General features: G+C 39.7%; 1 protein-coding gene across 4 annotated transcripts in view; it reads right to left on the bottom strand.

Annotated features, from left to right (window-relative positions):
- Positions 1-5,622: 5,622 nt before the first annotated feature.
- LOC131394519 (zinc finger protein 709-like) overlaps positions 5,623-18,445 on the bottom strand; it is a 54,525-nt gene continuing 41,702 nt past the window's right edge. For 2 of the 4 annotated variants that reach the window (XM_058525878.1, XM_058525880.1), the window contains 3 exons: positions 8,773-8,899; positions 8,508-8,610; positions 5,623-8,120 (listed from right to left, as the gene is read on the bottom strand). In XM_058525878.1, coding sequence (XP_058381861.1) covers positions 6,164-8,120; positions 8,508-8,610; positions 8,773-8,899 — 2,187 coding nt within the window. In that variant the 3' untranslated portion in view covers positions 5,623-6,163. Of the gene's footprint in view, positions 8,121-8,507; positions 8,611-8,772; positions 8,900-11,526; positions 11,619-18,445 lie in introns of all 4 variants that reach the window. The other 2 variants (XM_058525877.1, XM_058525879.1) reach the window with 2 other exon arrangements.

The following is an 18,445-nucleotide window of genomic DNA, read 5'->3' as shown; positions in this document are numbered from 1 at the left end:
GGCCTTGGGCTAACATCCATGCCTACCTTCCTCCACTTTATATGGGACGCCACCATAGCATGGCTTGACAAGCGGTGCGTCAGTGCGGGCCCAGGATCCAAACCTGTGAACCCCCAGCTGCCGAAGCGGAGCGCGTGCACTTAACCACTGCGCCACTATAGCCCAGGGTTCTAAGAGAGGTACAAGGTCCACTGACTATCTTTTTCAAGAGCCCAGTGTTTTGTATTTTGATAAATGAGCTGATATTATCAATAATTTCTAATGTATCTTGAAGAAACTTGCATTTTGGTTTCAAGAGGTCATGTATGATAGCATAAGTAATTCTTCTATACCAGTTTCTACCATGGTCTGAGCATAGCAAGTGCCCCAACAGAGAAGGTGAGTGGCCCTACAATGTCTATTCACCATCAGCTGTAGGGACTCCTTACTTGGCTGGAAGGTATGTCTTTCAATTATATTACCAGTGACTTGTTTCTTCACATTAGCTGCTTTTATCAGTCAGTACAGTAGCCATGGCAGAGGAGGGAAGTCTCTTGAATTTTGCCTCAACCCTTAGGTTGGAGGCCTCCAAATGGTTTTGTATTATGTGGGATCAAAGGACCAAGGTTAATACCATCAGGTCTGAGGTGTCAGTATGTGTCTCAGAAATGTGAGTCAACTTATCACCTTGAACAATGACATGAGCCTCTGCAGACTGAGGGTTGATATGTGCACAGGAAAGAGTGACCTGGTTTGTACTTGGTTATTGTGAGGCAAGATATTCCCACTGAACTTTATGCCATAGGGTCAACCTTAGATAAGGAGTTGTTGTCCGTGTTGGGATGAGACAGCTAGGATCTGTAAAAATGTGCAGATGAGTTCAATACTTACCCAGGGAACTTTCTGTTGCTAACATGATTGTCTGTAGTGTGACTAACTGATCTGATGCTTGGGTCCAATCTTTGATCAAAGATGGCCTGTTTGATCTAGGAAAAGAACGCAGCATCTCTGCACTGGACTCCATCAGGTGTGGTGGCAGCACACTCTCTATAAAGTATATGAACTTGCAGGCTACTCATGGGCTCCCAGGTGTCTCCTCAAGTGGCCATTGTGCCTGTAAAGGAAGTGTACTCTCCCACATGGATTATGTCAATCAGAGACGAGGGGAACACACTTCCTCCTCTCAGGAGGATATGCCACAAGAACCAATTTTTGCTCTATCCTGTAAGTACCCATATCTGTTCAACAAAAACGCTTCTGATTAGCAAGCATGAGGGGTCCTGCATTCATGGCCCAAGGCAAAATAAGTTGGCTGTGGAAGACCATCAACTCAGGCCCTGGGAGGGCCTCTATATACAAAAAGATTCTGTCAATTGCCAGCAGTGGCTTCCCTAATTGTGTGCAGCACTGGATGAGAATGATTTCAGTATGAGAATGCCTTGGGCAATTTATGTCCACCAAGAGACATTTAGGGACTCTTGTATGCCTAATGGGAGGCTGCTAAAGCCTTTATGGTAAAGGGGTGTGTGAAGGGAGATGCTAACGGAGGGGCAACTATTTCAAAAATTTCTAGAGCCCTTTGTTTCCCAATACAAAGTCAGTCAATTTCTAAGTGTTGTACGAGTAAGTAAGCAAGTAGATCCGATAAATATGGGATGTTATGGTTGCTGTGGCTGAGAGAATGTGCCCATGACACCACTGCTTCTGTCCCCCCCTCAGCTCACAGCCTCCTCATGTTGCCTCAGAGAAATTTTCCAGAGGGTACATGTGTGGATTTCTAAAGATGTTTCCAAGTAAGCAGGCACAGGGTAGGCTTGATTTGGGAAATGAACAGCTGGAAATGGCCTATGGATGGCAATGAGAAGAAATGATGCTGATGCACATGAATGAGGATGTCCCCAGGAAGACCCCTCTTGGGATCCAATATTACGTTTTAGAACCATAGTATTTCTAAAGATCTGTCCACACAACCTCATTTAAACTCAAAGACAGATTCTGGGAGCCTTTTCACTTCACTCCTTGTTATGAGTATGAGACAAGGGCAGGTGCAAACCTAGGGGATGTTTTCTCAATTAAGACAGGGTTGCAAGAAAGTCCTGTTGAGGGGCCGGCCCCGTGGCATAGCGGTTAAGTGCGTGCGCTCTGCTGCTGGTGGCCCGGGTTCGGATCCCAGGCGTGCACCGACGCACCGCTTGTCAAGCCATGCTGTGGCAGCATCCCATATAAAGTGGAGGAAGATGGGCACAGATGTTAGCCCAAGGCCAGTCTTCCTCAGCAAAAAGAGGAAGATTGGCATGGATGTTAGCTCAGGGCTGATCTTCCTCACAAAAAAAAAAAAAAAAAAGAAAGTCCTGTTGAGGACTAAGTCCTTCCTTCCCAGTCCTTCGGTTCTTCCTAAGAAGGATCCCACAGCGGTGGAAAGACAATTTGAACACATAAAAATCAAAGTTCAAGACAGCTTAACATTCTTCTAGCATATGAAGGGAATTATATTATTCATTTTCCAATAATTATATATGTAATACACACACAAACATATATAAAATATTTAAAGTGCATTCGTGAGTTTTCTCAAACGTAGAGATATACTAACATCAAAGGATGAATAACATACCAAAACTCCAAAAGAACACTCCTGTGGTGCCCATTTGAATGAAACCTCTCCACGACATAAATTAACATTAAAGAAAAATTGAAAACATTCCATTTCCTTTGTTGTTTTAAACCTTGAAGCTGTTACTGCTGTTTCTCTCTTTTCCACACCATGTGCTGGACGTCTAAGCATATGGAAATGAAACCTGTGAACAGCTAAATGGGCTTCAGAGCTTGGTGGATCATTGAAATTAAGGAACTCCAGTCACTCCTGTGATGCAAAGATGTTGAAAATTTCCCATTCTCTTTTTATGCTCATTTAGGATATTATTCAAAATAATATCCCTGAAGCTTACCTGAATTATTCTCTAGATGATTACCTCTAAACAACGACATCCTTACTCACTCCTACCCTCATAGAAAAGATACGTACACACTTCAGCCTGCCTATTAGCTCAACATTATTTTTTACTTTCCTTCAAAGCCCTTGTCTCTATCTTATAAACAAAGCTTTACTATTTGTCATCATCTCTCTTTTCCCACAAATACACAAGCACTAGGACTGCAAGAAATTGTTTGTTTCAAGCACTATATCCAAATCCTAACATGCCTTGTTTCTGCTAAATTGGGTACACCATGGCATGTGAGGGATGTTGAAACATTAGCATCAAGAGCATAGTCTCTGAGAAAGGCAGGCTTGATTGGCACAGTGGCCCTGTCTCTCTCCCTTGCTGAGTTTGTATTGCCTCACAATTCACCTAAACTCAAAGGCCTCAGAGTCATAAAGAAGATATTAAAAATATTATTTAGCATCCGAAGAAGTGAATTTATATAATTTAACTGAGGTACCTCATGGTCAATAGTGTCTAATACACTGTAGGAAACACATCAGTGTTTTGATAATAAGTAGGAAAGGCAAAAGCTGTCCCAGAGGACCAGGAGCTGCCTGCAGTCACTGCAAGGGCAAGGTAAAAACAGTAAAAGATAAAATTCCAAATCATAGATATGACTAAGTTTCCCTTCTTCTTACTAAAATGACTGACTGGAACTTCTTAGAAAATAACTTTGGCTCCACTGCACTGTTTTTGCCTTCTAGAAAAGAATGATTATATTTACCAAAGACAAAATCCTTACAAAGATAGAATTAAGTTTACCTCTTCACAGCATTCAATACAGAAAACAACATTCATCCTTGAATATCAATCAAATCATCTAATACCTGCCAAAAATCTTGTAAGAAGTCCTTTTGAGCACCCGGCTACTGTTATACCTCACAGTCCAATATGGTCTGTGGTCATTCTTTTTAGAAGTCATTACACCCCTTTCTTTGACTACAGGTGCAATCCTGCAGGTCACTGGTAAGAGGGCATTGATAAAAAACATGATTTTTATGTTTTGGGTTAAGAATAAATTAGAAATTAGTTTCATGACAAAAACAGTAACTCTAAAAGAATAAAAATTAAAGTTTGCCTGAGGAAAAAAATACCTGAATTTGTATGCACATGACAAAATTGACTCATAATGTATCAATGATTAAATGAAGAAAATTGCAAAGTATATCTGAAAATACATAATTAAAATTAATTTTAATATAGTCTGAGGAAATAAAATCACAGTAATATTTATTAGCATAGGATAGATTAGAAAATAGTTGATAAAATATATCAATGAAACAACTACAGAAGTGTTCATTTCACAAGGAAACACATGGAGTTTTAATGACATACAATCAAATGTTATTGAAAACATATTGAGGGAATACATTCAGCTACAAGTAACAGGAAACACACACAGTCTTCCTGACATGAGAAAGGTGATTGTTCTCACATGAACAAACTGGGTCAAGGCAGTCACTGCACAACACAGCAGAGAAACAAACTCCCAGGTCCTTCTTTTTGTGCCCCATTGTAGATGTCATGGTGAATCAGGAAAACATGCTCACTAGCACTATTAACAGCATAACATGTTTCCTATACAAATTAGACCTTATAAAGATATCCCCTAGAGAAAAAGAGAATCAGAGAATACTCCCAACCACAAAAGTCTGAATTAGTTTCCTGGTGGACACAAGAGGCCTTACAGAAAAATCCTAACTCTAATGGATCTTTGATGTGAAACTTGTGAGAACATCAGTGGAAAATACACCTCTAAGAAAATGAAAATCAAACTGTTTGTAGTCATTTTCAAGATACTTTTGACTGTAAGGGCAAATAATCCAGAAAATGGGATGAAAGATGGTTTACTCAAAGCTCCTATGTAACTGTCTCTCCCTTATATGGTGGCTTGAAAATCTGCCTCATGCCTTGTTTGCCTCTGCCTTCCAAATCTCATGCCAGTGAGGCTATTGGTGAACTCAAACATGGAACCATAAAGGGGACGCATTCTTAAAGATCTTGTTCTTAATATTACCCTCCTTGACATAACACAATACACAGGTGATATGTCTAGATTTTATAGATTTTGTGATTAACTAGAAATCACAGGTTTCTACTTAATTCAAAGTTTATTCACCAAATACCAGTCAGAAGGAAGGACAAAGAACAGAGGCCCAAACATGAAAATAAGAATTCACATGAAAATATACTCCTTGATAAATTAGCCACACATAAAAATTTATTCCAACTGTTTAACAGTATGGAAAATAAAAACAAGCTCCTATAACCACCATCCCAAAAAAGGAGATTTCTCTAAGAAAATAACAATATGTACAACAGATTAAACATATCCAGGAACTGCAACAGAAGAGCAGTAAGAAAATCCCAACAAATATGAACTGTCATTTTTCAATGGCCCCTTAACACAGATTAAAACATTATAAAAAATTAAAGAGAAAATATTATTAACTGATTTAAGGAAAAAGCACTACCTAGTAATCTTATGTACTATTGATAAATGATAACTTACAGAATTATCTGACCTCAATATTCATTTCTGAAAGTAATTAATAGATTCCACAACCCAATGTTGCACTTTAGGCTTGGTAAACACAATACATTTACAAATTTATAACCACTCTTTCCTGTTGCAAGTTTTCTAGAACATCCTACACAAGTAAATTACCATCAAGTTTTCTCATATGACTTGCACTTATATTTCTTTTTGGTGGGAGTTTTGCATTTAATGATGATATAGGCGGCTGGCCCCATGGCTTAGCAGTTAAGTGCGCGCGCTCCACTACTGGTGGTCTGGGTTTGGATCCCGGGCGCGCACCGACGCACCGCTTCTCCGGCCATGCTGCGGCTGTGTCCCACATACAGCAACTAGAAGGATGTGCAACTATGACATACAACTATCTACTGGGGCTTTGGGGAAAAAAAGGAGGCGGATTGGCAATAGATGTTAGCTCAGAGCCGGTCTTCCTCAGCAAAAAGAGGAGGATTAGCATGGATGTTACCTCAGAGCTGATCTTCCTCACAAAAAAAAAAAAAAGATGATATAGGGCATTTGAAGTCTTTCCCATGTTGATTGAGTTCAAGAGGTTCTTATCAAGTGGTTCCTTTTATGCCTTCTGAAAGAACTGGGATGACAAAAAGCTTTCCCACGTTCCCTACATCTAGATGGTTTTTCCTCTAATGTGCCATCTTGCATATCCTCAAAAGTTTTCAGGAGAAATAAAAGCTTTTCCACTTTCTTGACATTCATAGGGTTTCTCTGCAGTGTGAGTTCTTTCATGTCTTCGAAGAGAACTTGGAAAACTAAATATTTTACTACATTTTTCACACTCATACTTTTTCTCTCCAGTGTGATTTCTTTTATGTATTTGGAAACTCTGATGAGAACTGAAGGCTTTCCCACATTCTGTACATTTATAGGGTTTCACTCCTGCATGACTTCTTTCATGCCTTCGAAGTAATCTGGGATACATGAATGCTCTCTCACATTCCTTACATTTATAAGGTCTATCTCCAGTGTGAATCATCATGTGTGATCGAAGGCTTGAGGGATCTCTAAAGGCTTTCCCACATTCCTTACATTCATAGGGTTTCTCTCCGGTATGAATTCTTTCATGAACTCGAAGAGAACTGGAAGAAGTGAATGCTTTACTGCATTTTTTACATACATAGGGTTTCTCTCCTGTATGAATTCTTTCATGTACTCGAAGAGACCTGGTACAACTGAATGCTTTACTGCATTCTTTACATTCATATGGTTTCTCTCCAGTGTGACTTCTTTCATGTACTTGAAATGCACTGGGAGAAATAAATGCTTTCTCACATGCCTTACATTTGTAAGGTCCATCTCCAGTGTGAAAGACCATGTGTGATCGAAGGCTTGAGGGAGTTATAAACGCTTTCCCACATTCCTTACATTCATAGGGTTTCTCTCCAGTATGAGTTCTTTCATGTACTTGAAGAGAACTGGGATAACAGAACGCTTTACTGCACTTTTTACATTCATAGGGTTTCTCTCTAGTGTGATTTCTTTCATGTCTTCGAAGAGAAGTGGAAGAAGTGAGTGCTTTATTGCACTTTTTACATTCATAGAATTTCTCTCTAGTGTGATTTCTTTCATGTATTTGGAAAAGACAAAAAGAAATAAAAGCCTTACCACATTCCTTACATACAAAGGATGTCCCTCCTTTGTGAGTTCTTTTGTGTTTTTTTAAGTTAGTGTGCAAACTAAAGGCTTTCCCGCATTCTTTACATTCATAAGGTTTCTCACCAGTGTGACTCCTTTCATGTATTTGAAATGAACTGGGATGAATGAAAACTTTTCCACATTCCTTACATTTATAAGGTCCATCTCCAGTGTGAATGATCATGTGTACTCGAAAGGTTGTGAGAGCAATAAAGGCTTTCCCACATTCCTTACATTTATAGGGTTTCTTTCCAGTGTGACGTCTTTCATGCATTTGAAGAGTACGGGGATGACTGAATGATTTATCACAATTTTTACATTCATAGGGTTTCTCTCCAGTGTGACACCTTTCATGAATTCTAAATGCACTGGGAGAAATGAATACTTTCTTACATTCCTTACATTTATAAGGTCCATCTCCAGTGTGAAAGATCATGTGTGATCGAAGACTCGAGTGAGCGGTAAAGGTTTTCCCACATTGCTTACATTCATAGGGTTTCTCTCCAGTATGAATTCTTTCATGTACTCGAAGAGAACTGGAAAAAGCAAATGCTTTACTGCATTTTTTACATTCATAGGGTTTCTCTCCAGTATGAATTCTTTCATGTATTCGAAGATACCTGGAAGAAGTGAATGTTTTACTGCATTTTTTACATTCATAAGGTTTCTCTCCAGTATGAGTTCTTTCATGTATTCGAAGAAAACTGGGAAAAGGGAAGGCTTTCCCACATTCTTTACATTTATATGGCTTCTCTCCATATTTTTGATAGTGAAATGGTTTCTGTTCAGTGTGACATCTAATATGTCTATTAAGGGATGAATGGTGCATGAAGACTTTTCCACATGCACTGCATTTACATGGTTTTGCTCTGGTAGTTTTCTTGTTCATATTGAAATTTGGAATAAAGCTGAAGTTTTCTCCACATCGACTACCCTCTTCACTTTCACAAAGTCTCAATTCCATATGACCTCTGTAAAAAATGAGAAGCACATTATAAATGATTTATTAATTATTTTATATTTGTTATATTTACTATAATTTATAGGAAAAGTTTAGATTTTCTGCCTTATCTGAATTCTCAGAAACTGAATATACTAAATTATCTGTAAGATGTCTTCACCACTGCTATTATCCAAACAGTGATATTTATATATAGGGTCTATTAAAACTGTTTCCAAGTGAACTATTTTGTAAATCTGAACGTCTACACCACATTTCAGAAAGATATTTGGTGAAAAGTTTCTAAGAATAACTAACTTTGAACCAAAGGTTTTTTGTTTTGTTTCCTTCTTTTTAAAATATCACAACATACCAGGATTGTCATGTTAGAATGCTTTCTATTGTGAGTGTGACTCACCTTAGTCTTCTCCCCTGGTTTTTGTACTGATCTTCAGTATCATGATCTTCCCATGTTTTTCCTGAAATGCAGACCCAGAAAGTTGATTCCAAAGTACTGGACACTATAGAAAAAAATGTCGATTCTAAGCCCATGATGAATTGTCACCATTTCTAGTTTATTTACCAACATCTCTCTTTTCCACATTTTACATCTTGGAACCATGGTGATGGACAAGAAACACTTGTTCTCTAATTGGTGAAGTGAAGTAATGTCTCATTCCTACCTATTGAGGCCAGGTTCCTGAAGGTTTCCGACATCACGTCTCTGTAGAGTTTCTTCTGTGAAGGATCCAGTAAAGCCCACTCCTCCAGGGTGAAGTTCACAGCCACATCCTCAATGGCCAGTGAATCCTAAAATATCGCAAATATGTGTAGAGTAGGATGCATAAGACTGATAGCACTGGGGATCTATTTGTAGGAAGATTACAAATAGTAAGGTTACATAGCAATCTGTCGTCTCCAAACATGTGTTTTATGATGTAATCATCAAAAATCAATCACTGTTTTTCTGTACACACTTCCTCATTAACAGAATCATGAACACATGGAAATTATTTACACATTTTTACTGTGATCACATTTCATCATATTTCTCTGTAATAGCAGGGTCAAGAGCATGTTGGAAAATGAGAAATGCCATACAATGGAACAAATATTATCATTATCAGACTAAAAAACAAAAAATGCAGAGTATAATATGCATGAAGCCTAGGACAACTCTCTTTAACAGAAGGTTTAAAATACACAAAATGGGAATACTTAGGGGAAAAAAAAACAGAATAATAGAAGAAACAAGTGAAGTAATAATCAGCAATATATCCTAATGTTAATGACAGCCAGGAAACTGCACATCCAGGAAGCTCAGAGAACACTAAACATAATAAGCTACAAAAGCGTACATCCAAGAATATCATATTCACACTAGGGAGAAATCAAAGACAGAGAATATATTGAAAAATGCCAGAGAAGAAACACACCTTAGGTATAAAGAAACACATATTCAAATTAAATTGGACTTCTTTTCAAAAACCATGCAACAAGAACAGAGTAGAGTGAAATATTTAAAGTGTTGAAAATGAAAAGCCACTCTCCTAGAATTCTGTCAAGCAAAATTATCCTTCAAAAAGGAAAGAAAACTAAGGACTTTCTGAGACAAAAATTGAGGAAATTTATGAGTACACCTACTTTGAATGAAATGTTCAAAAATTTAGCAGAAAGAACGTAAATGATAAAGGTAGAGGATTAGAATAGAAAAAAAAAGGTAAATATCTTTTATATATATATAATTAATATAACAGATGACACTTTGCTTAAAATAATACTAGCAACAATATATTTGGTAATGAGAAGCTATGGACAAGTGAAATCAATGACAGCAATGTGACAAGGGACAGAGATGGGAAATTGGGAATAGTGTGTTATGAAGTATTTGCATGCAGTGAAGTGGTATAGTGTTACATGCCAAAAAGGTGTGTTAGTTATAAATGTATACTGAAAACTCAACAGAAACAACTAAAAGAGTTTTTTTTTAAATGTGTAATTGATATGCTAGAAGGGAAAAAGAATCAAATAAAATGCTCAATTTCAGCCAGAGAATGTGGAACAAAGATCGAAGACAAAAAGAAACAACAAGAGTAAGATATTAAAAAACAGTAAGCAAGATGCCAAATATTAATCCAGCTGCATCAATAACCTCTATAATCATAAATGGTGTCAATACAATTGAAAGATATAGTAATATGAGATTTTTAAAAGACAGTTAGGGCCGGCCCCGTGGCTTAGTGGTTAAGTGAGCGCGCTCCACTGCTGGCGACCCGGGTTTGGATCCCGGGCTCGCACCGACGCGCTGCTTCTCTGGCCATGCTGAGGCCGCGTCCCACATACAGCAACTAGAAGGATGTGCAGCTATGACACACAACTATCTACTGGGGCTTTGGGGGGAAAAAATAAATAAATAAAATCTTTAAAAAAAATAAATAAATAAAAGACAGTTATACACTGTCTATAAGAAACCCACCTTAAATATAAAGATTGATGAAGTATAAAGGGATGGAGAAAAATGTCCGATGTGAACACAGATCAAAAGAAAGCTGGCATAGGTATATGAATTATAGACAATGCAAATTTCAAAACAAGGAAAATTCAGAGATAGAGAGGAAATTACATACTGATAAAGGTGTCTCCAGAAGAGCATAGCAATCCTTCATGTGTATGTGCGTAACAACAGAGAGGCAAAATACATAAGGCAAGAGCCAACAGAATCCAAGTAGAAATAGATGAATTCAGTTCAATAGTTGTGAATTCAAAACCCTCTTATCATGAATTATAAATTCCAGTAGGAAGAAAATGAGGCAGGACAGAGGTGAACTGAATAGCACTCTGAAACAACTGGATTTCATTGTAATTTATGGAATACTTCATACAACAACAGCAGAATATACATTCTTCGCAAGTTCTCATGGAACAGTCACCAAGACAAACCACATTCTGGGAAGAAAAGCACACCTTAACAAATTTGAAAGAACAGAAATGATGCAAAATATGCTCTCATACCTCCTAGGCATTCACATAGAGGTCAATAATAGTAAGATAGATGGAGAACCCCCAAATATGTGGAAATTCAACAATACATTTCTAAATAAAACATAACATTAATGAAAAAGTCTCAAGAGTAATGAAAAATTATTTTGAACTAAATGAAATGAAAACACAAGAAACCAAAAGTTCTTGGATACAGAAAAAGCAGTGCCTAGAGGGAAACATAGGCCATTGAACAAATACACTGGAAAAAGCAAAGATCTATAATCAATAATGTAAGCATCTACCTTAGGAAACAATAAAGGAAGAGTAAACTAAATCCTAAGTAAGCACAATAAAAGAAATTATAGAAACTAGACAAGAGGGCCGGCACCGTGGCTTAGCGGTTGAGTGTGCATGCTCCATTGCTGGCGGCCCGGGTTCGGATCCTGGGCACGCACCGATGCACCGCTTCTCCGGCCATGCTGGGGCCACGTCCCCTGTGCAGCAGCTAGAGGGATGTGCGGCTGTGACATGCAACTATCTGCTGGGGCTTTGGGGGGAAAATAAATAAATAAATACAATTATGGAAAAAAAAACCCCTAGAAATCAATGTCATTGTGGCAAATAAAGGGAGAAAATTAAAACAAAAATCGGATTCTTTGATAAGACTAATAAAATTGATAAACATCTAGTCAAGATAAAGAAAAGAGGGAAGACAGATATTACTAATATAAAAAAAGGATGGAGAAATGAAAATAAAAAAGGATTTGATATAATCCAACATCCATTTATGACAGACTAGTAACAGAGGGGAAGTTCCACTTCTTGAGATAGAACATCTTTACAAATCCTGTAGCTAAATTGATAACGTTTGTTTTATATGGCACAATTGTCTCTGTGAAATATCTGAAAGAATTCACAACAGAAAAACTCTTGGAATTAATAAGAGAGTACAGCAAGATTGAAGGATACATGAGTCAATTGCTTTCCTTACAGACCCACACAAATACAGTCAAATGATCTTTGACAAAGAAGGAAAGACAATTCAAATGAAAAAGAAAGTCTTTTAAACAAACAGTATGGAAATAATGGATATCCACATGCAAACACACACACACACAAAACAGATGTAGACATAGGCCTTACACTTTTCACAAAAATTAACTCAAAACACATCACAGATATAAATGAAAAATGCCAAAGGAATAAAATTCTAGAAGACAACATAGGAGAAAATCTATATGACATTGGGTTTGCAGATGAATTTTTGGATACAAAACCAAAAAGCAAGGTCCACAAAAAATATATATATATATTTTACTTCATTAAAATGAAAAAATCCTGCTCTGAGAAAGACAGTCTGTTAAAAGAAAAAAACCATAATTTACAGAGTAAGAAAAAATCTTTGTAAAACACTTATCTGATAAATAAGTGGTATCAAAAATATCCAAAGAGGACCGGCCCTGTGGCTTAGCGGTTAAGTGCACGCACTCCGCTGCTGGCAGCCCGGGGTTCGGACCCCGGGCGCGTACCGATGCACCACTTCTCTGGCCATGCTGAGGCCGCGTCCCACATAGAGCAATTGGAGGATGTGCAGCTATGACATACAACTATCTACTGGGGCTTTGGGGGAAAAAATAAATCAATAAAAAAATTAAAAAAAAAATATCCAAAGAACTTGTAAAACTCAACAGTCAAAAGACAAACAACCCAATTAGAAAATAGGCAAAAGATCTGAACAGACAGCTCACTGAAGATGATATACATCTGTAGATGGGAAATAAGCAATATGAAAACATGCTTCACATCAAATGTCATTGGGAAATTGCAAATAAAACAACGAGGTATCATTAAACATTTATTTATTTATTTTTTTGTGAGGGAGATCAGCCCTGAGCTAACATCAGTGCTAATCCTCTTTTTGCTGAGGAAGACTGGCTCTGAGCTAACATCTATTGCTAATCCTCCTCCTTTTTTTGCCCCCAAAGCCCCAGTAGATAGTTGTATGTCATAGCTGCACATCCTTCTAGTTGCTGTACGTGGGACGCGGCCGCACCATGGCCGGAGAAGCGGTGGGTCAGTGCGTGCCCGGGATCTGAACCCGGGCCACCAGTAGCGGAGCACACGCACTTAACTGCTAAGCCATGGGGCCGGCCCTAAACACTTATTAAATGGGTAAATCTCAGAACACTCAGAACACCAAATACTAGTGAAGATGTGAAGCTACAGGTAATCCTCATTCGTAGCGGGTGGAAATGGAATTTGGTACACTGACAATGGAAGACAGAAAGTTTCTTTCCCAACAAAATACATTGTTGCTACATAGAGTAAGATCCAGCAATAAGGTTCCTTGGTATTTCTCCAAATTAGCTGAAACCTTATGTTCACACAAAACCTACACATGAATGTTTATGTACATTTTGTTCATAATTGGCAAGGCAGATTTTTATAATTTTTTTTTAATTAATTTATTTTTTTCCCCCCAAAGCCCCAGTAGATAGTTGTATGTCACAGCTGCACATCGTTCTAGTTGCTGTACGCGGGACGCGGCCTCAGCATGGCCGGAGAAGCGGTGCATCAGTGCGCGCCTGGATCCGAACCCGGGCCGCCAGCAGCGGAACGCGTGCACTTAACCGCTAAGCCACGGGGTCGGCCCGGCAAGGCAGATTTTTAAACAAGATGTCCTTCAAGTGTTGAACAGACAATCAATGGTGTATCCATACAGTGAAATACTGTTCAGTGATAAAAGGAAATGAGATATCAAGTCATGAAAACACATGGAGGAACTTTAAAAGTATATCGCTAAATAAAGAAGCCAATGTGACAAGGTTACATAGTGTATGATTCCAAATATATGACATTCTGGAAAAGACAAAAGCATGAGCCAGTAGAAAGATCTTTGGTTGTGAAGAACTTGGGGGTGGAGGGAGGGATGAATCAATAGGTGGAGCACAGAGGATTTTTAGGGAAGTGAAACCACACTCTACGATACAGAAATAATGGATCCATGTTATTATACATTTACAAAAACTCATACATTGTACAACACAAAGAGTCAATGCTAATGTACACTGTGCACTGTGATGCATCAATATGGGTTTGGAAATTGTAAAAAAATGTACAGCAGTAACACAAATTGTGAAAAATAGTGCAAACTGTGTGGAGGCAGAGAGAAGGGTCATCTGGAAAGTATGTAAATTCTGATCAATTTTTCTGTAAACCGAAAACTACTCTAAGAAAAACTGAAGTCTTTCAAAAAAAAAGATGAAGACAGACTCATTACAATTCACCCCTGATGACTGAAACAGAACATCTCTCATCCAACTGATTTCAATAAGCCACTATGGTGCTCTATGAGCCTGAGACCATAAAGCACGTGAAACTTCCACCGAATGCCTTGTTGGAGAGCAGGGCACTGTACACTCTGAGAGGTGCCACGGTTACTATCAGTAGTGTCAGAACTCCAAGGTGGATAACGAGTGCCCTGGTGAGTCCCTGTATTGTAGACCTAGTATACACAAGTACACACAGTGTTACATTGATTCCTATTTTGATTATTTCTGAGTCAAGAGATTCCCAGGGTTCTTTTACCACAAAGGGACATCTCTTAGACAATCATCAAAGAGTCTGTGAACATATGCAGATAACGTCAATTTTTGGCCAGCAGTAAAGTGACTGCCTGATATTTGCATAGCTCTGCTGACCCTTGGGTTTGGTTCAGCAGGGGTGTCCCAATAAAAGGATGAAGAGCAGCAACTCTCCACTGAGCTCCATCATGTATGAATGTGTATTGCCGTCCTTAAAGTCTATGCACTCCCCAGTGCTGTGCATTTCAGTTAATCCTGAGGAACTACCCAGGGAACCAAGGTGTCTGGGAGAAAGGTGACCTCCTCCATCACCCTAGCATCTTTCAACAAATTGAAGAAAGAAAAGCCATGACCCTCCTGCAGGTGGCATAAGGTACAGGGCCAGGGTTCGGCTCCGTGATATCACAAGTCGGTGTCCGTAGCTGGGCTGAGCTGCCAGGGAGCTGTATCCAAGTCCTAAGGCATAATATGTGCCTTGATAAAGGGTCACATGCTCAGTGCTTGTGAGAGCCCCTATTTTCAAGAGATCTCTGTACCTGGTGATAATAGCAGCTCTAATGACATCTAGTGTGGGGACTAGCACAGGTTCTTGCATCAGAAGCCTACGGACAACTTAAGGCCTTCAACCAGAGAGCCTCAAATCACTGCCATCAGGGTTAGAGGCCTCCTCCAGGATGACAGGTTGCTTTATAGAGTTTAAGGAACCTGGGCTAAAGTTGGTTTTCAACTAATCTCTTCGCCGTGCCAAATGCAGTCTGCGGATGTTGTCTATTATAACACAGAGGGTCAGGATCTGTGGCAACAGGTGCAACGGTAGCAGCAACAGCAGAGTTACTTAGGGGTCCTGGAGAGCCCTCTGGAATTTCTACACCTACTGGCTGCATTTTCCCGTCTCTTCTCTTTCTCTCTGAAATAATTGCTCTTTAAGAAGTGACCATCTAATATGTTTATGTCATTCACAGAGTATAGTCATCTTCATAACCCCAGACATCCCCTAATGTCAAGGTGACCCCAGCTTCAGTCTCACCTTCATTCTAAACACACAGATAGATTCCACCCGAGACATATGATCTGGGACTGCAATCAAGATGGCCCCATTCTCATACTCCTGCTTTCAAAGGACAAGGAATTATCAAAACTGTCAACTCAGAGTCCTCTGTATACAGAACCCATTTTTGGTGTTGGCAACAATGCACACAGGGCAGCACAGCTCACAGGAGGAGCTGCCCAGCAAGCAGCAGCTCACAGTGCAGGAGCCTCCAGGCTTTCTCATCAGCCCGTCCAGATAAGAAGGCCTAGGGGAAAGAGAGGGGTGAGGCTTAAGTTTTCAGAAGCCAAACACCAAATATGTGGACCCTGGCTACTCATTACAAGAACAAACATGGGTGAGAAAAATAGGCATTCACACTGGCTTGTTTTTACATAAAGAAACACTAACAGGATGATGAAGCAGTGATCAAAACTGGTCATTTGAGGGGGGCTGGAGTAAGAGCAGAGGAGTGGGGGAGGACATGCAGGCAGGGAATCTTCCTAAGTTAGTTTCCTCTCAGGAATTTTTTAACCTCCTCATGCAATCTTTATTTAAAATAAGGATTTAGGGCCGGCCCCGTGGCTTAGCGGTTAAGCGTGCGCGCTCTGCTGCTGGTGGCCCGGGGTTCAGATCCTGGGCGCGCACCTACGCACCACTTCTCCGGCCATGCTGAGGCCGCGTCCCACATACAGCAACTAGAAGGATGTGCAACTATGACATACAGCTATCTACTGGGGCTTTGGGGGGAAAAAATAAATAATAATAATAATAAAATAAAATAAAGATTTATTTAAAATAAGGTATAATATACCTTATATTTTCTTATGCTTGATCATTATTTCTAATTAACTTTTGCTGTTTAAAATTAATTTAATTTTAATGTTTTTACATAGGAAATCACTCTAAGATTTAATCCTTGAAACAATAATGGAGGGCCGGCCCCGTGGCTTAGCGGTTAAGAGCGCGCGCTCCGCTGCTGGCAGCCCAGGTTCAGATCCTGGGCGCGCACCGACGCACCGATTCTCCGGCCATGCTGAGGCCGCATCCCACATACAGCAACTAGAAGGATGTGCAGCTATGTCATACAACTGTCTACTGGGGCTTTGGGAGAAAAAAATAAATAAATAAATTTAAACAATAATGGATATAAAACCCCAGACAATAAAACAAATTACAAAGCCTCCTCTAACAAAAAGGACAAGGGGCATTACAGTTTGTCCCTCCACTTTATTTCACACTGGGGATATTTTCAGGATAGAGTAGCAAATTATAAAACATTAGGGGTTTGCAATTATATCCTGCAATAAACTAGGAATTCCAAAGATTTACATAAGCTATGACCTGTTTCCTTATATCAGTGAAAATAGAAATTCATGTGCTTTTTCCTCACATCCTTAAGACAGGAATACATTTATTTGCCCTAGGAAAGGTATAGCCTTTTATGTGTCAAGGTTCTCTTGGGACACAGACACACAAAAACTCACCTAAAGTTGGAAAATGCACTTGAGAACTTAAGTACACCCATCTCACATCTTGAGGTTCTCTTGGCTAAATGAAACAAAAAATTCTATTTTGTTCCAGAATTTTCCTGCCTTCCTCACATGATATCTCTCAGTCAATTTACATTATGAAACCCCACGTGCTCATGGAAACTTGATTCAAAGGGCTGCTGATAAAGAAATCCAAGGACAGAAATACAAATACTCAAATCAGCTCGTAGAAGCAGTCTTCTTGCCTATAATTCAGAAGGAAAACCCACGCTCAGAAAGTTGACTATATTCCCAAATTTATGGTGTAAACACTCCTGGTTGAGATGTAACCCCTAGAGTGGGTCAGTCCCTGGTGAAGGAGGGTAGAGACACCTGAGCAGCCACAGGAATGAACTCTGGGGGCTCCACACACCCTCCCCTCTCCCGTGAGCATGGAAGCACTGCCTCCCCCAGGCTTCCATTCTCACAAGTGAGGAGACTCTCAGCCTGATTCAGTTTAAGGTTCTGACCCAAATGAACACCCAAGTTCATAAACCCTCTGTCCACAGGACAGAACATCTGATCTTCACAGGGTTTCTCAACATGCAGAAATTACACTCAGTGTACCTACAGTGTGGATGCAAAACTCAATGTTTAAAATGTCCAGGCCTAAGGAAGCATGACCACAACCTCAGAAACGGCATGACTCCCTGACCCCCAAGTGCACATGCACCCCCAGCTTTCCAGGGCTCTGCAGCTCCTCTCAGTATAAAGGCTCCTTCCACGGTGGGTGTGAGCAGGAGGACACCTGCAGGGGGCGCCTCCCCAGAAACAACCAATTAGGCCTTTAAGTCATTCCCTTTGCAGGCTCAAGGGGGCATTAGCTTGGGTCTTTGACTGCAGGCCTCTACTCCCCACTGGAGATGCTTTGGAACATGACTATTATTTTTTTTTTTCTGTGAGCAAGCTCAGCCCTGAGCTAACATCCATGCCAATCCTCCTCTTTTTGCTGAGGAAGACTGGCCCTGAGCTAACATCTGTGCCCATCTTCCTCCACTTTATATGGGACGCCACCACAGCACGGCCTGACAAGCGGTGCGTTTGTGCGCGCCCCGGATGTGAACCGGGCTGCCAGCAGCGGAGCGCGCATACTTAACTGCTACACCAGGGGACCGGCCCCCATGATTGTCATTTTAAAATGACACAAGCCCAGTGTTTGAATAATCTAACAAAATCACTTAAACCCAGCCTTTCTGTAGAAAATTGTAAAGTACTTTTATAAGTTCAACTA

Source organism: Diceros bicornis, chromosome 30, assembly GCF_020826845.1.
Source record: "Diceros bicornis minor isolate mBicDic1 chromosome 30, mDicBic1.mat.cur, whole genome shotgun sequence".
Classification (NCBI taxonomy): domain Eukaryota; kingdom Metazoa; phylum Chordata; class Mammalia; order Perissodactyla; family Rhinocerotidae; genus Diceros; species Diceros bicornis.
This window is presented reverse-complemented; position numbering and strand designations above follow the sequence as displayed.